Source organism: Piliocolobus tephrosceles, chromosome 16 (genome assembly GCF_002776525.5).
Source record: "Piliocolobus tephrosceles isolate RC106 chromosome 16, ASM277652v3, whole genome shotgun sequence".
NCBI classification, from domain to species: domain Eukaryota; kingdom Metazoa; phylum Chordata; class Mammalia; order Primates; family Cercopithecidae; genus Piliocolobus; species Piliocolobus tephrosceles.
In genome coordinates, this window is record NC_045449.1 from 54,880,914 (window position 1) to 54,904,259 (window position 23,346).

Sequence of the window (23,346 nt, forward strand, 5' to 3'; positions counted from 1 at the left end):
CACGCCTGTAATCCCAGCACTTTGGGAGGCCGAAGTAGGTGGATCATCTGAGGTCAGGGGTTCGAGACCAGACTGGCCAACATGACAAAACCCCATCTCTACTAAAAATATAAAAATTAACCAGGTGTCGTGGTGGGTGCCTGTAATCCCAGCTACTTGGGAGGCTGAGGCATGAGAATCTCTTGAACCTAGGAGGTAGAGGTTGCAGTGAGCTGACATCACGCCACTGTACTCCAGCCTGGGCAACAAGGCAAGACTCCATCTCAAAAAAAAAAAAAAAAAAATGACAAAAACACAGACCTTGCCTGCAGGGAGCTTATAACCCAAGCTTATGATAGTGCGTCTGGAACCTTGGAAGGGCGTGTGTGACTCCAGAGCTGGGGTCTCACGGCCCTCGCTGCCCTAGGGTGTGGGAGGCAGGTGACCCACTATTTCTAGCCCTGCTGCAAGGCTTTCTTAGGGGAGCAGAGGCATGAAGTAGCAGGGAGGGTGGGCAGGGGACACCCTGAGAAGCCCGGGGGCGGGGAACACCCAGGCACCCCCCTCCCTTAACTGTAGGCAGGAGATTTTCCTTTCCATTTTTTCTTCTCTGTACAACAGCAATTTAAGTTAATTAAATGTAACAATAAATTATTTCTCAGCTGCCTGGAATAAATCTTGCAGTGCTCACACACTTTGAGGGGAAGCACTGGCTCTTTGCCTTGAGATGGGGACCGGTTGTGGCTGTCACAGAAAGAGGCTGTGGGAGGAGGCCCAGGCCCAAGGCAGGATGGAGAGAAGCCTGAGCAGTCAAGAGGGCCGAGAAAGGACCCCTGGCATCGCTGTCCTCTGTCCGTAGTCTAGTTTTACTCTGGCTGGTCTCCACCTCTGGGTGGATGGGAAGAAGGTGCCCCATGAGGGTGCCCCTCTGCTGGTACACATCTTGCAAGTCTATCCCCCACTGACCCGTCCACTTGGCACTTCTATAGCAAGAAATTCTGCAGAAACCACACAATTGCATGTGGGGCCTGCCCTGCTCTTATATTCAATTAGTCCATAACTACAGATATATCCCCCGTAGGTACAGAGACATTTCTGAAGAGTTGATTGCGCAGATGCTTTATTTCTGCAAACGAGATCCCAGTATTTAAATGCAATGGGGGCCCCAGCTTTTCAGAGAACTCTTCATTTATGACCTCATTTCTTTTTCGCATTTAGATTTTCTTCTCTTGCCTTTGCTTAAAATAGGCTCCACCTGAAGACAATGCAAAGCAAAGCAGAGTCAGAAGGGTCGGATATTGGGATTGTGGAGCCTGCAGGACCCCAGGACCCAGGGCCTTGGCCAGCAGATGGAAAGTGTGGGCTGGGGCCCTTGCCTCTGGAGTCACCAGGGAGAACTTCAATCTTGGCCACACTGGAGAGTCAAGGGCTTCTCTGGGCCCCGAGTCAGGGTCTGCCAGAGTCTCCCAGGCCAGGGAAGGCAACAAGGCCTGGTTTCACCCTGACCTGCCGAACTGCCTCTGTGGAACAAGTGACTGTCAGTTGTCTCGCTGGGATGATGAGGGTGACAAGCTGGCATAATTCACTGCTCGGGAACCTGCCATGGCACTCCAGGCCGACTGGATCCATCTCAGCCCAGTATCTGAGGCCCTCCACAGGCAGCCTGCTACACCCCCACAAGCTCAGGACCCTCCCCTTGCCAGGAAGGCCCTCTCCCTCCCTGTGACAGCCACATCCACTGTGCCCCATCCTCCAGCTCACCTCCCCCAGGAAGCCTGCCCTCATGGCCATGGTGCTGACCCATCTGAAACTCTATGGTCCCCTGCCCTCAGTCTGCACCTCATCTTGCCATCGTCATGAACGTGTGTGTCTGTCTGTCCTTCCCCATGTCTTTGGAGTTCCTTTCCTTTTTTCCAAATCATGTATACGTAGTCCTGGACTCTTTGAATGAAGGATCCTAGACCACCAAGGGGGTTGGAGACACCACTCGATCCAGTGGATTTCAAACCTAAAAAGCAACTTTCCTTTTAAGAGGAAAAACTCCTTCCCAAAGGAAGGCTTCCTGAGAAGGCAGAAGGACCTGGCAGAAAATGAGGAGAGGCCACGTCCTGCCTGCGAGGCCTCCCCCAGGGCCCGGAAGGGACATCAGGAAAGCTGCACCAGGCCAGCCCTCCGCAGTGGAGGCGCATTCTGGGGCCCAGAACAGCCACGCCGTGCTGATGAGCCTGCTGATGCTTGTAGGGACTTTACATGACGGAAGCAGCTCTCCTGGTTCCCCCCAAGTGGCCCATCTCCCAGTGAAGAGGGTAAGAAAGATCACATTGCCCCCACTGCACAGATGAGGAAGTTCAGTCTCAGAAGAGTCAGGTGACTCACTGAAAGCCACACAGGCAGTGGCAGGACTGCCTTGGGGCTCAGCAGAAGGGTGAGGAACTGTGTTGAAGGATGGCTCTCCAGCTGTGGCTCTGCCAAAGGCCAGCCGGTCCCTGACCCCTGGGGGCTCTGGGGGCTCCCCCAAGCTGAGCGTCAGTGCTAGCTGTGAAAGGAGAGGGAAAACAGGCTCCCTTTTCCCTGTTCCCCAGGAACTTGTGGGAACTAGGCCCAAGATGCCTCAGCTGCCTCCAGGCCACCCTTCCATCCCTCCAGTGGCCCTTCAGGACCCTCCCCAAAAGGTTAATTACCGAATCATCACATCAAAGGAAATTGCACTTTTGTGCCTTAAAGACCAAACTGAGCTTCAGCAACACGGTTATTTATGGTCTCTAATAAGCATTTTCTGGGTGTGATTAACCTTTATGCCAAAATCACACTGGGAATTGGGATGGCAGCTTCATTCCAGCCCCATTCTGTGCTGGCCCTGGGGGTGGGGGTGTGGGTAGCAGCTGCAGCAGGCTGGAGCAGGCCATGTCAGAGCCTGGCCCTCCACCCGCTCCACAGGCTCCTGTACCACCTCCCTCTCCCCTGCCCATCCCTTCTGCCAGAGCCCTGTCTTGACCTGCTCCTGGCCAGCCAGAAGGCGCAACTCTCCTCATGGTTCATCTCCTTGAAAGACAGGCAGGAGCACCTGCTTGCTGAATCCCAGCTCCTAAAAACAGTTCTGTGACACTGGGCACATCAACTACCCCAGACTTAAAATGGGAGCATGATACCCGCCTGGTCTGCTTTCCCTTCCATGGCAGGGACCCTCTAGATCTTTGGCAAATCCTTTTACGAGATGCTGTAATTGAGCCGCACGCACCCTTGGCCTCAGACTTTAACCTTGAAGGTTTGGCTCTTTGGTGAGTGGAGAGATTTGTAGCTGAGATGCAAGTTTTATTTGGGGCCTTGGGGCTGCCAGGCTGGTGCACAGAAGCAAGGCATTAGCCAGTGAGTGAACGTCGTGCTCTGCCAGCTTCAGCGTCAGTGCCGTTTTGATTTTCTCTACTAGTTGGAAGATAATAAATCACATGAAGTCTTGAAAACTTGGTTCTGAAAGGAGCGCCAGTGGCTGGGGCTGGTGATGGAGTGGAAGAGCAAGAGGCATCCGAGAAGGGCCAAAAGCGCTTTGGTTTGATTTCAGAGAAGATGACATGTTCAGTTCACCCCATTTACCATATGCTTCAACTGTAGTTCCCACTGTTTGGGGGTTGCTAGTTGTTGGTGAGAAGTGGAGGAAGCAAAGAACCCTCCCCAGGAAAATAGTTTTCATTACACACACAGACTGCATTTATCTGCAGATCTTCATACTGCCTGTTCCCCAGGTTCAGAATCTCCATTTTGTTGTCCGGGCATGGTGGCTCACGCCTGTAATCCCAGCACTTTAGGAGGCCGAGGCGGGCAGATCACCTGAGGTCAGGAGTTTGAGACCAGCCTGGCCAACATGGTGAAACCTCATCTCTACTAAACACACAAAATTTAGCTGGGCGTGGTGGTGCAGGCCTGTAATCCCAGCTACTTGGGAGGCTGAGGCAGGAGAATTGCTTGAACCCATGAGACAGAGGTTGCAGTGAGCCGAGATTGCACCACTGCACTCTAGCCTGGGCGACAGAGTGAGACTCCATCTCAAAAAGCAAACAAACAACAGAATTCTCCATCTTAAGGGGAAACAATATCCTTGAAACTTTGGGAGCCTGTTCCTGCCAGTGCAGTAATTGCCTGTTGATGGAGATAGAAAACCACAGTGGAGCTTGAAGAGGAGATCAGCAGATGGTGGAAGGAAATATGCAGGAAATCTTGGGACTTTTCACAGAAGTGTGATTCAGGAATAAGGCAGAAGCCCTCACAAACCTTCCCCAGAGCAAGAGGTGGCACAGGCACAGATTCTGCTACAGAGCAGACCTTTCTGGAGAGGAAAAGGTTGGTTTGGGAATTTTAAGAAGCATTTTTCTTTGCATAATGCAACACCAGTCCTCTGTGTGTCGAAAATGGCTGTGTGAACCATCACATTCAAGAAAGAGACCCAAGTGTCAGGGTTCTAGGCAGCCAAGGGCAGACTAACCCTTTGCCTGGCATTTGGCTTCGTTTTCTGATAAATCAAGATTTGCTCTGCTCCTGTGTGCATGACAGGACGTTAAGATGCGAGAATAAGAACTTCCAGCCTGTATATTTGCCATCTAATTAGCGTCTTGGGTCCTAAGTGCTTTGCGCCGAGGTGATTTTCATGCACTTAGGCTGGTCCAAGGGCTCTACTCGTGAACCTCACGAGCACAGGGTCCAGTGGGTGTACAGAGTGCACTGGGAAAAGGGGTACATTGGAGGGAGAACTGAGCTGCTTTGCTTTGGAGGGTTGGGCAGGTACTGCTAAGCGGAGGGGCCCTGGAACTGGCCTCGGAAGAATGGAGAGTTGACCAGGTGACCAGGAGGGTGGCACAGACTGCGTGGGCAGAGGGTTGCAGACATGAGAAGGATCCCAGATACTGGGAGATGATAAGTAATTGGATGGGAATAGAACATGATGTGCCTTCGCGATGGAGGATCTGAAAGACCAGAGCACAAAGCACAGCTTGAGGATTAGATGGATAAATGGAATGTCAGGCAATGGGGCTGATATTGTCAAATAGGATGTCTTCAGTTTCTTTTCTTTCTTTTTTATTTATTTTATTTTATTTATTTATTTATTTTTTGAGACGGAATCTTGCTCTGTTGCCCAGGCTGAAGTGCAGTGGCGCGATCTCAGCTCACTGCAACCTCCACCTCCTGGGTTCAAGTGATTCTCCTGCCTCAGCCTCCTGGGTAGCTGGGATTACAGTTACGCGCCACCATGCCCAGCTAATTTTTGTATTTTTAGTAGAGACGGGAGTTTCACCATGTTGGCCAGGCTGGTCTCGAACTCCCAACCTCAGGTGATCCACCTGCCTCGGCCTCCCAAAGTGCTGGGATTATAGGCGTGAGCTACCATGCCTGGCCAGTGTCTCCAGTTTCTTTAATTTGCCTGTGGCTTAGCTGGCTTTGGGAGTCCTAGTTTGATAGAGACAGAGAGAGAGAGAGAGAGAGAGAGAGTGTGTGTGTGTGTGTGTGTGTGTGTTGGGAGGTGGCGTGGGCAGATGTGGGGTGGGAAATGAGGAGCGAAGATTTCTAGTCCCCTTCTAGAATAGAAGGGGCCTCTGGCCCTAGCATCTGAGCTGCCCCTCTCTGGGGACAGGGCCGAGTCTGGGTCCCTGCTGATTGCTGAGCGGGCAGTGCAGCTTTGTCATGAGAACACTTTGCTTTCTGCTTAGCTGGCAAGAGCCACTGGCTGGCCTGGTGGCCTCCTCCTCTCTCTACTTCTGCGTTTTCACTTGGAAAATGAGGGTAAAGATATTTTTCCATCTCTCTGGAGACCGTGAAGTTTAATTACTGATTAATAAAGTGTTGGAAGTTCCTTGAGGCCAGAGAGATGAATGGGTTTGTTATCATCACTCCTGAGTCCCAGGAGCGAGTTGGCTAACCCCAGTGCCATCTTGCTGAGTGTCCCGTGTGCAGAGCACAGGATGGGGGTGTGGAGCTGGGGTTGTGCTTCAGAACCTGGAGCTTGGTGCAGGGCAGAGTCCCCTGTGAGAGTGCCAGTGAGGCAATGGAGTGAACAAAGCCACTACAAACTCAGGCACTACACACTCAGGGGACCATGTGGGTGAGTGATGGGTAGTGGGGACCAGGCTGTGATGGTGATGGCCACTATTCCCCTGGACCTTGTAATGTGAGTGGGAGAGAGGGGAGCAGAGTCTGCCTTCATCATCAGGACAGGAGTAGGAGGGAGTGGGTACCGTGAAAGGGGTTGGCCCTCATGGAGTGGGGTGGGGTGAGGTAAGGGAGAACATTCCTGGCAGGTGAACATGGAAAAGGCAGATCAGTTTGCTTCTAAGGACAGGGGGAAGGTCCTGAGATCCAAAAAGGGTGAATGGAGAGGAGTCCAGGGAAGAGAGGATTGACAGCGCTGGAGGGTACGGGGCGGGCAGGAAGGAGGGATGGAGTCTGGCTTGGGAAGACGACGCATGAGCAGGGCCCGACTGGAGTAAAGCAAGTGAGGCATTTCCTCAAGCCCACCCCAGAAGGAGGTGCCAGCAACCTCGGTAATCACAATAGATAATTTTTTTTTTCTTTTTTTTTTTTTGAGATTGAGTATTACTCCGTCACCCAGGCTGGAGTGTAGTGGCACGATCTCAGCTCACTACAACCTCAACCTCCCAGGTTCAAGCAATTCTCCTGCCTCAGCCTCCAGAGTAGCTGGGATTACAGGTGCCCGCCACCATGCCTGGCTAATTTTTGTATTTTTAGTAGACACGGGGCTTCACCATGTTGGCCAGGCTGGTCTCGAACTCCTGACCTCAGGTGATCCACCTGCCTCAGCCTCCCAACGTGCTGGGATTACAGGCGTGAGCCCCTGTACCCGGCCATGATAGATAATATTTTAATATCATTCCTGACTTTTTCCCTTTTTGCCCCAAGCTCCAACATGGCCCCGCACTGTTACTGAGCCTATCTTTCCTTTAAAAAGTTTTTGATATTTTGCTCATCAAGGATTTTTTGGTGTTAATTTTTATTTAAAAAAAAATTATGTTAAAATATTCCATATCTTGACGGCTAAGTTTTTCGATGCTCCCTTTACTTTTGCACTCACCACGTGGAGTCCCGGCCCCTTGCAAGAAGGCTGCGTGCTGCCTGGGCTGACCACCGACTTGCTTCTAGCCTACACCCTGGCCTAGCAGCTTTGCTCACCAAGGGACTTGACAAGCCCCTCTCTCTCTCCCAATCTCATTTTCCTGCTGTGAAATCCTAAGTTGGCTTCCAGAGCTAAGGGTCTGTGTCTGAGGTTCCTTAGTGAAATTTGCAGTTGGTACGGAAATGGGCTGGGGCTGAGACACCCGGCCATGAGGTCGGGGACCTCAGAAGGAGGGGACCCCAAGAAGAAACAGCAGAGAAGTGATGAGAAGAGCAGCCTCCCATGAGGCCTCTCGGGCTTCGGGCTCACCACCCTGTGTGGGAACTCTGCTGGTGGCCGGGCACCCAGCTCCCCAGAGCCAGAGGGAAGGGCCGGTTACAATGCTCCCCTCTCCCTGCCCCTCACGCATGCTTCTTAATCCCTTTTGAATCGAATCCCAGGGGAAACAGCCACTTCTCCTCCAACAACCAAATAAAAACCACCAAGTTCAGATCAGTCAACATATCCTTCTTAAGTGCCTATTGTATACCAGAAACACAATGTCATTCATTCATTTCTTCAGCAAAATTGAGTGCAATGAACAAAACCCCTGCCCCCACAGAGTATGCAGGGCTATTTGAAGGACTTCTACATACACACATCACGTAAGCTTAAAGGGGGTAGGACCATTGTGCCCAGTTTTACAGGTGAGGACACTGAGGCACACACAGGTCAAGTCACCTGCCCATGGCAACACAGCAAAATGAGGGGCTGGACACTTGGCCTCTCTCTTGACTCTAACCCTGTCGGGAGGAGGGTAATGTGATGGTTGTGTGGGTGGGTTTAGTTGAAGAAGGGTCAGTCCTCCAGGTATACGGCCTATGCCACTCCCTTCCCAACTGGGCTAAAATTCTGGAATCAGAGGGACATGGAGCCTTCAGGGAGGTTAAAGGGCAAAGGTCTGCCTTAGAATAGGGTGCCCGTCTTTCCAGATACATTTATCGCTTACCTCTCTGTGCCTCAGTTTCCTCATCTGCAAATAGGCACAGCCACACCAGCCCCAGGGAAAACTGTGCCACGGCAGATGTACAACAGCTTGATAAATGGTGAGGCACAATTTGTGATGATGGATAATTAGGCAGGCAGGGATGAGGGCCCGGGAAATAGTTCACAAAACAAGAGGCCAGTTCTGGAGGAAGGGAGGGAAGGGGGTGCACGTATGGGGATCTGTGAGGCCGTGGTGGTCAGCGGGCCGGTGGGAGTGGGGGGTGGGTGTGTGTGTGCACGTGGTGGGACACCGCTGGACCATGCTCAGGATCCCGTGGGGATGGAGGTGGCTTCCTCTGGTAGCGCCCCAGCCCCTAGGGGTAAAAGTCACCTCTTCCCTAGGAGCCTGGGCTCCTGCTCCTGTCAGCCTCCCTGCCAGGCCCCTCCATGAGCAGGGCAACGCCAGGCCCTCCAGGCAGAGAGGACCCAGAGGGAGGAGAAAGGAGACGGGGGCGGGGGTGGGTGTCTGGGAAGCAACTTGATGTGTGACAGGGTGGGAGGGAAAGCAGGCAGGTGCAGTGTAACCCCTGCAGTTTGGCTCATGGCTCATGGCACCTGCCTAATGTGTCCTTTGCCTCCTGTGCCTGCAGGCCCTTCTCCTTCTGGGGCTGAACCCCGTCTCCGCCTCCCTCCAGGACCAGCACTGCGAGAGCCTGTCCCTGGCCAGCAACATCTCAGGTGAGTCCCCTCAACCCCCTCCTGCAAGATTCCTGGTCACGACAATGCCCCCCATCCCAGGCCTGCCAGAGCCTGCACACAGAACCATGCCCTAAGGCAGGATTCGCAGAGTCATTTCCTCTCCAGGGCTGCAAGCAATTCTTCTCGTCTCCACGGAGTGCCGTGTTGAGAAGGATCCTGAAGTTGGGTGTAAGGTTGGTAGGGAAGAGCTGCAGTTGGTTAGTGGCACCTGGAGTTTGCAGCAAGGATCCTGAGTAGTTATCTTCCCTGCTTTAGGGTGGGCACAGGGGAAGTCTTCCCAGCCCTTGCTGCTGAGTTGTGACTCGGGGAGGCTTCAAGGGAGGAAGAAAGGCTGCCACAGTCTGCAGCTAAAAATGCCCAGAGTATAATACTCCACGGTGCTAACACATGCCAGGCACTGATCGAGGACTGGAGCTGTATTAACCCAATTTGCTCAACGTCCCTCTGAGGGAGGGGCCGTTTTTCCCCCCGTTTTTTTTTTTTTTTTTTTTTTAGAGACGGAGTCTCGGTCTGTCGCCCGGGCTGGAGTGCAGTGGCCGGATCTCAGCTCACTGCAAGCTCCGCCTCCCGGGTTTATGCCATTCTCCTGTCTCAGCCTCCCAAGTAGCTGGGACTACAGGCGCCCGCCACCTCGCCAGGCTAGTTTTTTTTTTTTTGTATTTTTAGTAGAGACGGGGTTTCACCGTGTTAGCCAGGATGGTCTCGATCTCCTGACCTCGTGATCCGCCCATCTCGGCCTCCCAAAGTGCTGGGATTACAGGCTTGAGCCACCGCGCCCAGCCTGTCCCCGTTTTACACATAAGAAAACTGAGGTACAGAGAACTAGTGAGCGCCAGACCCCTGAGTGGAGCACGGGCAGCCCAACTTCTTGTTGTGGTCTCCAGTGCCGTGCTCTGTACCTCTCCAACAGAAAAGACAGCATGGCTGCAAATATTATTAATATCTGCATCACTTTACCATTTACAGAGTGCTTTTGCATAATCACCTTATTTTATCCTCGCAAGAGTTTAAAGCCCCACATTTGTACAGTTGAGGAAACGGAGGCACAGAAGAGTTACATAACCCCCATGGCACAGCGTGGTCAGTACATGGCATTGACTGGGATCCAAATCTAGGTCTTTGGGCTGTCAAGAGCATGTCTTTTAAAACTCTGGGTGTGGTCCTGGCCGTGGCTGCTGCTGGGGCAAAAATGGAGAGGGTCCTTGCCCCTGAGTGTCTTTGGGAGGCTTGTGGACCTTCTATTTAAGTCTTCAAGCCTCTCCTTGATTCACACCAACTCTTTCATGAAGCACCTACTACACAGCAGGCCCCAGGCAGGGCACTGGGGAAAACAAGAGGGGCTCACAGTCTAGTCTGGGAGTCGAATCCACAAATGCATGTGCAGTGAGGCAGAGTGCAAGACGCATGCTAGTGAAGAAACAGACGCAAGTGTCTGCAGGCAGGCAGGAGGCCTTCATTTCTGAAGCTGGCTCTGTGGGGGCAGGAGGCCTCTATAACTCAGGGCATCTGCTTCCTGGCTAGCTGTTCCTTCACTAGGGAGAGCCTGGGGGCAGAGGAACAAGACCTGGACTTGGAGAAGGCACACTGGGTTCCTGTGCTGGCGCACAGAAGGTGCCTGATCATGTCCTGGTTAGGGGCGGGTACTGGTAGCCACAGGGATGACCTTACCCTCAACCCCCTTGAACCTCACCTCGTCTAAGTGTAGAGGGATAGGGGGGCTGTTACCTGCCCCGAAGTCTCTTATGAGATTCAGTGTGCTAAGTTTTATGGCAATGTTTCACAAACTGTAAACTGTAGAGTGTCATGCCAGTACTAGGTTTGGTTTGGTTTGGTTTTAGAGATGGGGTCTCACTCTATCACCTAGGCTGAAGTGCAGTGTCACAATCATAGCTTAGTGCAACCTCGATCTTCTGGGCTCAAGGAATCCTCCTATCTCAGCCTCCTAAGAAGCTAGGACTATGTGCACACCACCACACCTGGCCTAATTTTTTTAAATTGTTTTGTAGAGACAGGATCTCTGTTGCCCAGGCTGGAGTGCAGTGGCACAATCACAGCTCACTGCAGGCCAGATCTGGGCTCAGGTGATCCTCCTGTCTCAGCCTCAGCAGGCTTTTAAAGGGCTTACTGTATAGCTGGAAGGAAGGGAAGGTACTTGCCAGTAATTGCTCATAATAAGGGAGGGAGCAGGGAGGCTAGGCAGGGGTGGTGCAAATCCAGGGAGGCTTCCTGAAGGAGGAAGTTTCAAGGTGAATATTAAGAGACACTGTTAGTATGAACTGGCAGAAAAGAGCCAGTGCTGTGAGCTACAGCAGGAAGTGAGCAAGGACCAGTAGGTGAGTTTGGCGGAAGGACCAGGGAGAAGTGAGGAGGGAGGAGTGGGAAACCGGGAAGGTACTGGGAGCCCAGAGCATCTGGCTGCAAAGTTGGTTAAGCTGTGCTTGGGGAATGGGGAAGTAAGTTCTTGAGCGTGAGTCTGGAGTTATAGGAGAGAGAGATGGGGAGGGAGGAGAGCTGCTCAGAGGCTAGGCCTGAGAGGAAAGGCCCTATCCCCAGCCCCCCATGCTCTGGGGCCAGGTCAGACTCTATCAACTTGTTCGTTATGCTCAGGAGGAGAGACATCCCTGAGCCCACGAAGGTGTCACCTGTCCTTAGAACCAGCAGGCCATGATGAATAGCATTCATTCCCTGGTGATTTGTACTCCGTGCCAGTGCCCCCAGCCCAGCCCAGCCTGCCTGGCTGCGTGGCACGCGATCCATCACCCTCCACAATGGCCTCTGATAATGGGCCATTTGTCTTCTGACTCGGAGACCTACCCAGACTGACGGGCACTGGTAGAGACAGATGGTGAGGGTGGGGCAGAGAGGCCAAGACAGATGGATGGGTGTCTGGCTGGGGCAGCTGGCACTAAGCCAAGGCCTTTGAGGGGGCCTTTCACATGCCTCATGCCAGGAACTGGGAGAGAGTGGGTCCCCAGGACTGAGGCCTATCATGTGGCAGACCACAGACTTGGCGACTCATAAAATCATGGCATGAGTATAACAATGCCAGGAAGTAATAGAATTACTTACTAACGACATCACAGACAAATAGAATCTGAGTTGACAATTACCTGGGGTCATCAGTTATCATCTCTGGTCTTAAGGTAGTGAATGATAATTAAAAATAGCTAGGCCAGGCATGGTGGCTCACGCCTGTAATCCCAGCACTTTGGGAGGCCGAGGCGGGAGGATCACTTAAGATCAGGTGTTCGAGACCATCCTGGCCAACATGGTGAAACCACGTCTCTACTAAAAATAAAAATAAAAAATTAGCCGGGCGTGGTGGCAGACACCTATAATCCCAGCTACTCAGGAGGCTGAGGCATGAGAATCGCTTGAGCCTGAGAGGCCAGGGTTGCAGTGAGCCGAGATCACGCCACTGCACTCCAATCTGGGCAACAGAGTGAGACTCTGTCTCAAATAAGAATAATAATAATAGCTAATATTTATTTAGTGGCCACTATGTGTTGGAAACCATTCCAAGTGCTTTAATCTCATTCAACCATTACAATACTGTAGTCAGGAAATATTTTTATCCACATTTTACAGTAGAGGAATCTAAGGCTCAGATAAGTTAAACAAGTTGCCCAAACACACTAAGCATCTACTAAGCAGTGGCTGCAGGATATAAACCATGTGGGTCTGATTTCAGATTTTGCCACCAGCACCGTGTTATGTGGCCACTCAGAGCCAGGGTGCCCAGGGCCCGGTGTAGTCAGCCGTCTAGGGGTGCAGTGCCACCCCTGCAGTGCCACCCACACCCACACTAGGTGTGCACATGGCCGCATATTCTCCTCCATGCCTCCTGTATGGCTGGCATTGTACTAGCTGCTGGGAAGGCAAAAGTGAAGAGCCCAGAAACCCGCAGGACAGGAGGGCCATCCTCTTGTCCTGATGGATCACACACCCTACACAGGCATCTTTCTTCTCTGCCAGCCAAAGAGAAGGCAGCTCAGCCATGAGATGGCTGAGCAAAGACAAGGTTTCTGCCACCCTCTCCATGCCAGGGAACCCAGGCAGAGGCCCTGCCCATTCATCCCATAGCACATTCCACTGACTGGACAAGAATGTGTGTTTCACAGGCTGCCCTTGGGCCACCTGGCTGCTCCCCCTCTGGACAGCCTGGGCAGAGTCCCCCTCCTGATTATAAGCCAAATCGGGGGAAGGGCTTCCCAGCCACAGGGCTGCTGCCAAGTGCCCACCTCCAGAAGCCGCTGATGGGAGACCCGACATAACTGAGACAGAGCCAGGTTCCAGCTTCCTCTGAAGTTATCCACCATGGGCGGATCTGCCAAGCACATGTGGACCCTGAGCCTGATGGGAGGCAAACCGTGTAAGCTACTTGGGGGAAGAAGCCAGTGCCCAATTGTGCACAGAATTAAATAGGCCACCTTCAAAGGATTCTTACCTGTTCATTAAAGCAGCCCTCCCAGGACCCTGACCCGGCAGGATTTCTTCCCTGGCAGGTGGAGCCCTCCACACTGCCCCCTCTCCTCTGCTCTCCCTTTGCAGGGATTTGAGGCAGTCTGAGCAGAATGCGGTTCCCATGCATTTGTTCTGTGCACGTGTGGGGAAGGAGAAAGATATAGAACCGGTTTTTGCATTACTTTAGCCCACTTGACTCCCCGCAGCTCACCCCCAACCTGAAGGCTTGTGGTGACCAGGGCTGGTGAGTGGGTTGGTTCTACTCCCACATCCCCAGCCAGGAAAGACCCTGAAGGCATCTACCTGCCCTGTAAATGAGGGAGTGAGCCACAGAGCAATAGGAACATTGACACCTCAGACCCGCCAAGCACACACCTCTTCCAGGGCCCTCGTACTTGCAGTTGCCTCTGCCGAGAACACTTTCCCCCCAGGTTTTCTCCCTCACTTCCTTTAGGTATCTGCTTAATTGATAGTAATTTAGAAGACACCACACTAAAATAGCACTTTTGTCAGCCTTTATCTCTTTGCACTGCTTAGTTTTTCTCCATAGTATTTCTCATTGGTTAACAGAAATGTGTGTGTGACTGTGTGTGTGTGTGTGCGCGTGTTTGCTGTCTCCCCCACTAGAATGTAAGCACCATGAGGACAGGGCATTTATTTTATTCATTATTATATCCCAAGCCCCTTGAACATTTCTTAGGTAGTCAGTAAATAACAGCTGTCTCTTGGTATCCATGGAGACTGGTTCCAGAACTCCCCATGGATATCAAAATGCAGGGATGCCCAAGTCACTGATATAAAATGGAGTAGTATTTGCATGTAACCTATGTACATCCTCCTGTATACTTCAGATCATCTCTAGCTTATTTCTAATACCTAATACAATATAAACGTTATATAAATATGAATAGTTATTATACTGTACTGCTTAGGGAATAATGACAAGAAAAAATGTCTGTACGTGTTCAGTACTTTTCCCCAAAACCTATGGATGTGGAGAAACAACTGTACTTGTTAAATAAAGAGCAAAGTCACTGTTCCTTAATTGACCAGGAGAGGCACTGCAGGACAGGGAGCTGTCACGAGGCATTGGCATCTAACAGCACCTCTGCCTTTGTGCAGCTGGCTGGTAAATTGGCTTGGCTATTTGCAAGGTTAGATTACTGTGGTCCAAATTCCTCCTCATCCCAGGACTGTGACAGCTGAGTGGGAAAATACCTCCACCTGCCAGGAGAGCAGAAGAAGTCAGGCTTTTGTGGCACTGGGACTGGAGGGAGGGGACATTGGCCCAAGAATCAGAAGGTCCTTGAGGTCCTTATAGCCATCAAGCTGAGTGACCCAGAAACTGACTTCCTGCCTTCTCCCCTTCCCAACTAGGGAATGGACACCCTCTGTCCCCAGCACCTGTGAAATGATCTTTCTCTGTGCATCCTTCTCCTGACTTTCCGCCTGCCTCTCCCCGTTTCTTCCTTAATGTCTTCTCCCTCGTCTTTCCTCTCTCTCTCCACCTGTCTCCTGGCCCACTTGGCCTCCCACCTCCCTCTCTCTCTGTTTTCTCCTCCTCGGTGTGGTCGGGTGGCTTAAATGAGTGGCATGAATTGCATCATGCAAAGCACCCTTCACAGTGCCTGGTATATATTATAGCAGTGTCCAACTAATGTTCTCCCTCAAGTCCTATACACCATTTCCCTTCTAAGGCCTTGTCCCTACCGGATTGCAGGGACCGCCCCCACTCTCCTCCCCGGACCCGGTGTCCGCAGGACGGTGATCTGAAATCCCTTGTGGGGATTTCAGACACAGAGACACTAAGGCCCAGAGAGGGCAGGACCCCGAGGCATTGTGGGAAGGCACCGAGCCCACAAGGCCGTCCCAGGCCGGGAAGTCCAGTGGACAGTGCCAACTGGCCAGGAGCATGGCGCCTGAAGCCCCGTCCTGCTGCCTCCTCCCTGCCCCAAGGTCCCCTCCCTTCTAACTCCACTCCGCGGCTGAGGCCCTCGTGCCCTTTTCATTTGACTTCTCCTCCCCGTTCTTGCAGCCTCTCTCTCCCTTTCTTGGCGTCTCACACAGACTTTCAATTCCTTCCAGGATATTCTGGGCTCCTAATGTAAAGATCGCGACCGATGCTGTGTCCCGGGCGCCCCCTCTACACATCCTTATGAGCTGCGGGGGCCAGGAGGGAGGGGAGGCACGGCGCTGCTGGGGAACTGGAGTCGCTGAGACCGAGGCTCAGCTCTACACTCGAGGGGCAGCTGCCCGGATCAGGGCCAGCTGTGCAGCTGTGGGCAGCACCCTGAGCTGGCATCAAAAGATGAGCATTGAAAATCCACTCCCGTCTCAGTATCTTTGCTTACTGATTGTCCTGGAATAAGCCATTTGACCACTTTGGCCTCAGTTTTCTTATCTGTAAAACAAGAGAGAATTAGCACCCACGGTGGCATAGTAGATGGCTGGGAACCGTACCACAGAGGAAGGACAAATGGCTTCTGACCTGCCTGCCCCTTGAAGGTCTCCACGTCCCTAGCCAGCTGTGGACCGGGTCAGGCCTTTGGTTAGAGCCCTTAGAGCTCCCAGCAGTGGCCAGTGCAGGTTCTCTAGGCCAGAAGGCCCATCCTGAGTGGCTGGCTTCTACCTCAGCTCTGGCCTGGTCCTGGTTGTGGCGGATGCTGAGTCCTTTCCTGCCCCACGTGCCTTGCGAAAGCAAGTCGCGATAAGACTGGCCGTGGAAGGGAAGAAGGGAGGGCAGGTGCCACACTGACGGAGAGGGTGTGTTCCGTGTGTGCATTCCAGATGCTGCCACGTGGAACATCACATTTAAGCCTAGCTCACTAGATAGTGTGTATGAATGAGTGAGGAGTGAATGAGCAAGCTACTGAGGAAGGTACAATGGTGCCATTAAATGAGAGGGCATATGTCATGCAGCTGACATGTGCCTGGCACACAGTCAGCCCTCAACAAACGCTGCTCCCTTCCTGCTGCCCCCTTAACTGTCCCTCACCCACGTGACTGACTCACAATGTGGCATAATGGAAAGAGCACTAGATTTAGAGTCCAAAATGCCTGCCTATGAGTCTTGGTTCTTTCACGCATTGACCCATGACCTTGGAAAAGTCACCTAACTTCCCTGGGCCTCAATTTCTTCCTCTGTGAAAAGGAAATAATGACATTGCTGGATGTATGAAGATCAAATGAAATAGATGAAGAAGAGCTTTGAAACAGCAGGGCGTGGCCCCTATACGATCCTCCCCTCCCCACGACCACATGCTCCCAGCTCTCTCCCCAAGTCCCTGTCCCCGGGCTCAACACTGTCAGCAGGATCTAGGACAGGTTAAAATCCCAGCCTGGCACGCCCTTGCCTCGGATGGCCCTGCTTCATCACTCCCCTGCTTCCACTGCCACTCCGTGATGGCATTCACGGAGACTCCGCTGTGCCACAGCACCTGGGCTTGGCCCACTCCAGCCGCCTGGCCCGCAGTCACCTCGTGTCCATTAAGCCCCAATCCAGATTTCTTTCTCTTTCAATTAAGCCACTTGGCCTGAAGACCTCTGCCCCTTGAGTCCTGATTTGCACAAATGCCCTATGAATAGCTTTGATTAGAAAGAAAAGCCAGCATTTGGTACAAGTGCTGCTCGGCACTGCCCCGAGTCCAACAGGGAAAGGAAGCCAATTTAACCCAGCGCTGTTTCCTGAGAGATTGGGGACAAGCTAATTTGGGGAGGAGATGGCAGGCAGGCCCCAGCCAGGGCTTGGCAGCTGCTAAGGCCTCGGCCCAAGCCTGAAGAGGCTGCCCCCACCCGCACTGGTTCATGGTTCCTGGCCCTCCCTGGCTTGTCCGTCCACGCTTGTGCCAATTCTAGGTTATTAACCTGGAGACACTAGGGCTCAAGAGGACTGGTGTGCCAGCCTCACTCAGAGGGAGGCACTAAAAGGCAGAGAAAGAAGGGGCAGCCTCAGGGAGGTGCCAGGACTGTGCCAGCCCCCACCCTTTGGAGGCCATACCTGCCCTCCCCTCCTGAAGTGTCACTGGGGCCCTATGGTCACACAGCAAATTAGTGGCACAGCCCATTCTGAAGCCGTGGGCCCAGACTCCCAGTTCAGTGCCCTTTCCACTCCCCCAGATGGTGTCTCCCTCCCTTTCCTCTCCATAGCTCACTTCTCCATCAATCCTGTCCTAGGGCCCTGCACAGAACAAAGTACACACAATGTATGGTCAGTAAGGGTGGTTAACAGGCCAGCCGGAAGAAGGAACAGGCCCGCTGGAAGGAGAAACAGGCCAGCCGGAAGAAGGGCCAACTTTATTTAGCTAGTTCTTCCCTGCAGGGCCAGGGTAGATGTGGTTTGATTGCAGAGACATGTGAGGGGCTGGATCAGTGGTTAGATGGGTCTGTTCCAGGGTGTTCCTGTGATGTCTCAGAGCTCCAGGATATCACCATGTGAGGGGCCAAGGAAGTGTCCTCAGGCTACAGAGCAGGGGACCAGAAGCATGCCCAAGCTTCTTCTAAATGCCAGGACCTTAGCTTTTAACACCACCTCCAGTCATTTCTGTTCCTCCTCTGCTCTGGAACCCATGCTGGCTCCCTAGTACCATAGCATCAAATTCAGATTTCTTCCCCTTGTGTCTTCTTTGCATAGGATGAGCTCATTTCTGCACTGGTCATTGTTGTCATCCTGTCCCCAGTTGGTGTGAGTGGGAACCAGTGGGGAGGTGGGCAGAACTCTGGAATGTCCTCTGCCTGCTTGGGACCTTGGCCGGATATCTTGCTGTGCCTTACCAGTCATCTCTGCCCCCAGGACTGCAGTGCAACGCATCCGTGGACCTCATTGGCACCTGCTGGCCCCGCAGCCCCGCAGGGCAGCTAGTTGTTCGGCCCTGCCCTGCCTTTTTCTATGGTGTCCGCTACAACACCACAAGTAAGGAAGACGTGGAGGGTGGACCATCTGCTGGGAGGTGGGACAGGATGGGGAGAGCTTGGAGGTGGGGGAAGTAAGAATGATGATGCCAATAACAGTAATACCTCTTATGGGGATCGCCCCTGTTTTCCAAAGGTCAGCGCCGTATTCTCCCGAGTGCCCTGTGCTCATTACTGGTGATTCTCACAATACCCTCGCAAGACACTATCACTCACGCCTCCTATAACTAAGGCCCCTGAGGCTCAGGGAGGTTAGGGAACTTGCCCCATTGGCAGCTGGTAAGGGGTGAAGCTGGAATTTGCATCCACGTCTGTCTGGCACTTCCTTCTGCCATTAAACTTCAGGTTAGTCTGTCTGAGCCTGCTGTAATATCGTGAAGCAGGGCAGGAATCGTCAGAGCCCCAGCTGTATGGATAAGAACCCTGAGTCGAGAGGTTCTGAGGCCTACCCCAGCCCTCCAGCCAGGAGGGGGGGGGACCCAGAGTTTTAGATGCACAGGCAGGGGCTCAACTTGCATCCTGGATTCATAGGTGGAGTGGGGATAGGACAGGACTGACCCAGGGTCCATCGGATACTTGATCCTCATGTAAACACCTGGCTCCCCGGAGGCCCAGAACCCCCATGGCTGGGCTTTGCAGCTCCCTGCTATTCCGCCTGCCACTCTCAGAATTAATTTGCTCTCCCCTGTCAATGATCCAGGTCCCTGCTTATCAAAACAGCAACAGCTGTGGGCCAGGGGCCCTAACCTACCTGAGGGGAGGCTGGGGGCCTGATCCCTGCAACTGGGGCCTCCTGTGTGCACCCTTGGGTCCTGGTGGTCTTGAACTCAGAGCCCCAAGAGGGCACAGGGGTGAGCCCAGACACCATGTGGTTTACTCCAAGACTCACTGTGTGACCTCCCAGCACATTGTTGCCCCTTGTCTGGCCCTCAGCCCCTCACCTGAGGATGGAGAGGGCTGGATGGCTTGGCTTCTAAGATGTCTCCCAGCTCGAAAACCTCCCGAATTCCTTCTTCTGCCCCTCTTTCTTCTACCAGATGGATTTGGGGGTTTAAAGTTGGGGGCTACAGCAGAGGAGTGGGAAGACCCAGCCAGAGAGTGACTCCCCAGGGAGTGACCTGGGAGGCCAGGGCAGGGCAGGAGGCTGGGGCAGCCAGATCCAGCAGCCTCATGTGTCTGTACCATGTCCTGGCCATGGGAGGGACCTGGGAGAGGGAGAAGACACACTGGAGGGGCTTGGGGACCAAGGGGAGGAAGTGCAGAAAGGAAGAAGGGCCCCTTGGCCAGGTCAGTCCAAGGGGTGCACAGTTGGCCAGCCCCCAATATAGTCAGGCCCATTTGATAATAAGGAAATTGAGGCACAGAGAAGCTAATAATCTATCAGAGGTCTCAGAGCCTGCAGGCAGGGTCACGGCCCAGGGATGAGAACTCTCACGGTGCTGGGGGCTGAGTCCTTCTGGAGCCCCTAGGAAGGAGGCAGCATCTGCACATCAGAGGGGCTTCCGGGAGGAGGCACCAGATCCTGTCATGTCCACTTCCAGACTGATTCTTGTGTCTGGCCCTACCTGCCCCCACTCCCCAGCGCCACTGCCCAGCCTCAGGTTTCAGATCTGAGTCGGTCGCTCCTTCACTTGGAATCCACTCTTCTGTGGCCTCCGTGGTCAGGCCCGTGCTCCTGGGTGGGGCCTGCCAGGCTCTCTGTAGTCATGGCCCTGTTGCCTTTTGCAGCCAGCCCTGGCCACCCACCGTGAGTTTCCTCTACTCCCGTTGCAAAGGGTTACTTGACACGCGCCAGATGAACATTTCCAGGCCTCAGTGCCTGGGCACACACTTCACTTGCTGGCCCTGCCTGAAGTGGCAGCCAGGAGTCCTAGGTTCTCATTCCAGCTGCATCTGCAGCTGGTTAAGGAGCCCTTGGCACAGACCTTCTCTGGGCCTCAGTTTCTCCACCTGCAGAATGGGTAGGAGGATTGGGTGTGGTGCTCTCTAGGCTCCCCTGCGCTTCCCTCTGTGATCCCAGGAAAGGAGCTGGGGTGATGGCCCCTCGACCTGGGATCAGTCTGTCAGGGCAGGGCTGGAAGACCCCTTTCCAGGTGACTCCAGTGCCAGATGAGGTGCAGCGTGCCCATGCAATCAGTCGCAAGTGGGTACCCAGAGCTGCACCTCATCATTAAGCACTAATTAATTAATCCATTTACTGATGAGTTGCTGCCAGGACGTCTAGGCCTTCTCCCTAATGCCCTCCCTCCTGCTGCATCCGATCTTCAAAGGGATGGGAAGCATTTCCAAAAATATCCATTTTCCCGTGATTCTTTGGGAGGACTGCTCAGCTCAGCAATTAAAGACAAGGAGGTCGCATCCTCCCTGGCAACGGCTCCCTGCTTGTTGGGCCTGCTTTCTTTCGGATCACCTCCTTTCTCCCTATCAAAGCCTGCTTTCTCTGGGTGACGCAGCCTCTGGCGGGACTCCTGGCTCTCCCTCACATACCAAGGGGGGGCAAGGGTGTTGAGCAAAGGGGGCTTCTCCCACAATATCCACCAGTACCCTTTCATGGGGACAAGCGACACGCTCTGAGTCTCGTGTAAGGTTATATAAATATAGCTCCAAGACAATAATAATAAAAATAACAGCCAACATCACATGCCAGGTACAGTTCCAAGCACCTTGTGCATGTTAACTAAAAATACTCAACTCTTGAAGTAGGAGCCGCTATTCAGAGGCTCTAACTTACAGAGGAGGAAACTGACAGGTTTCGGGATTTGCCGAAGGTCACACAGCTAGTGGGAGGTAGTGCCAGGATTTGACCCTAGACTGTCTGGGTCCAGGGGCCACACTCTTAGCACTACTCCATGCTGCCTCTTAACTCAAGAACCACCACCCCCGGGCCCCTTCCAACCAGATCTCTGTCCCCAAGCCCCTTTCCTTGGAGGTATTTCAGAGCAGCCTCTGGTCCCGGGACTTCCCAGCCATGGCAGAGACACTGGGTTGCCCTGGTTCCTCGCCTCTCCCTCCCCCTCAGACCTCCGTGAAAACCTGCTGGGTGAGCCTCACCCCTCCGGTAACTCATCCCTCATTTAACAATTAGGAGAGGATCAGCAGCCTCTTCACCAACTCTGCCCAAAGGCCTGAGGCTCCCCGAGACTGCGGTCCACTGACATGGAAGAGCCTTAAAAATCCATTTAGGCAGATCTCCCACTGGCCAGCTGTAGCTGAGCAGCTCCTCAGCAGAGGGACCTAGGAGGGGAATGGATGGGAGGAGAGCGAGAGAGAAGAGGCCACGGCTACCTTTCAGCCCTGGAGGCCAGAACAGGCTCCCTGTCATCACCCTCTTGTCCTGATGCTGCCAGCAGAGGCAGCTCCCAGGCTGGATGATCCCTTGGGGATCAGCTGGTCCAGCCCCTCCTTTTATAAATGAGAAGGGGTCCCCAGAGGTCACTCACGCAGCACAGCAGCAGCTGGGCTGGGCCCAGGGCCCCAGCCTCTAGACCCTCACAGGGTTCCAGACTCAAGGACTGGGACTCCAGCAGCTTTCCCAGCCCTCTTCCAGCCCCGAGGGCCAGTGGGAGCCACAGGACGGCCTACAGTGAGGGAGACTCCAGGGGAGATGCTCAGGGCTTCATTTCTCTGCCAGGCAGTTCTGCCTGGAGTCAGAGCCAGAATTAACTCAACGAAGCATGTTTAGAGCTGGTGAGGCCAGAGCCGGGTATGGGGTGGGGTGGGGCGACCTCTGCCAGCAGAGAAGATGAGATGGAATTTAGAACTCATGCTGTCCCTTCCCAGCTGGGTTTCAGGACTCTGGAGCTCGAGCCTGGTAGGCAGGAAGGAGGGCGAGGGGAACACGTTGGGCAGCTCTGCCCATCCCAGGGCCCTAAAGTCAGGCATCAATTCGGCTCACAGGGCCCCTCCCCTTCTCCTTAGAAGGTGACAGGTTCTGGGCCACAATCCAGGCCGGTGACTGCATGAACCTCCATATGTCCCTGGGCCACTCTGCTGCCTTCTTCCTTGAGTGACATGGGCCAGGCTAAGAGCAGCTGTGGCAGACCTGAGTGATGACATCTCCCCACACACGCCTGTCACCTGTCATTTTCTGTCCAAGAGACTTCCATCATGGATGTTCCCCCCGCCCACCCACCACGACCTTCCAACACAGGACCGCTATGGAGAGGTGCCCCCCTCGGGACCTTCCCCAAGATCTGCCCCGTGAACTCTGAGCCCCCATGTGCAGCACGGCCAGGGAGGACCTCCCACGGCAGCCTCTGTGAGATGGCTCTACCACAAGAAGCCCTGTCATGCCACCTGCCACGTGAGCTGTCACCGCATACCCTTCCACCGTGTCATGCCCAGCCTCGTGAAAATTGACTCATGAGGTCTCACCATTTTTTGCTGTCTTACAAGACCCCTGAACAGAAGATTTCTCAGAAGAGCACCTTCCCATCATCTGCCACCACATAAGGACTTCAAAGGAATCAGCCCAGGGAGCTGGCCAAGCCTGTCCACGGGCCAGTCCTGTGGGCATGATTGTGCCAGCTCGAGTGGGCAGAGCCAGGTCCACAGGTGGGCATCGGGAGAGCCACCAACCCCTGCTGGAGGCCAGTGGGCAGAAAGAGGCAGGAAGATGGGGGTGGTAAGGAAGCCCTTCTGCCCAGCTTTACTCCACAACCCCCAGCCAGCAGGTGCCTGTGCTGGCCATCTACAGATCCATCTATGCATCCATCTGGGCCAGGATGGTCAGACAGGGGCCCGGGCTGCCCTGCCATCACTGCCTCTCTCTTCCTTTTCCAGACAATGGCTACCGGGAGTGCCTGGCCAATGGCAGCTGGGCCGCCCGCGTGAATTACTCCGAGTGCCAGGAGATCCTCAATGAGGAGGTGAGGCTGAGCCGAACGAGGCTGCCCATATGAAGGGGGGTCCAGGGTCCCCAGCAGAGTTGTGTGCCTGCTTCTTGGAGTCAGGGAGCCAGAGGCTAATGTCAAGGTCCTGCCGTAGCAAAGCTGACTGGGGAACTGGAGCTGTTGACTTGGAAATGGCCCATGAGCAGGCACCCTCGAGGGCGGGCTGGACCAATGGGGCACTGGGCAAGCTCTGATGATGATGAGATAGGTCCTTGTTCCTTCCTTCCTTCTCCCTGTGCTCATCGGGCAGCCGCTTGCACT

General features: G+C 53.7%; 1 protein-coding gene across 6 annotated transcripts in view; it reads left to right on the plus strand.

The window, feature by feature from the left end:
* Positions 1 to 23,346, plus strand: part of CRHR1 (corticotropin releasing hormone receptor 1) — a 50,973-nt gene that overhangs the window by 13,677 nt on the left and 13,950 nt on the right. For 3 of the 6 annotated variants that reach the window (XM_023196166.3, XM_023196168.3, XM_023196169.3), the window contains exons 2-4: positions 8,713 to 8,800; positions 18,075 to 18,194; positions 22,976 to 23,061. In XM_023196166.3, coding sequence (XP_023051934.1) covers positions 8,713 to 8,800; positions 18,075 to 18,194; positions 22,976 to 23,061 — 294 coding nt within the window. The remainder of the gene's footprint in view (positions 1 to 8,712; positions 8,801 to 18,074; positions 18,195 to 22,975; positions 23,062 to 23,346) is intronic. The other 3 variants (XM_023196171.2, XM_023196170.3, XM_023196172.3) reach the window with 3 other exon arrangements.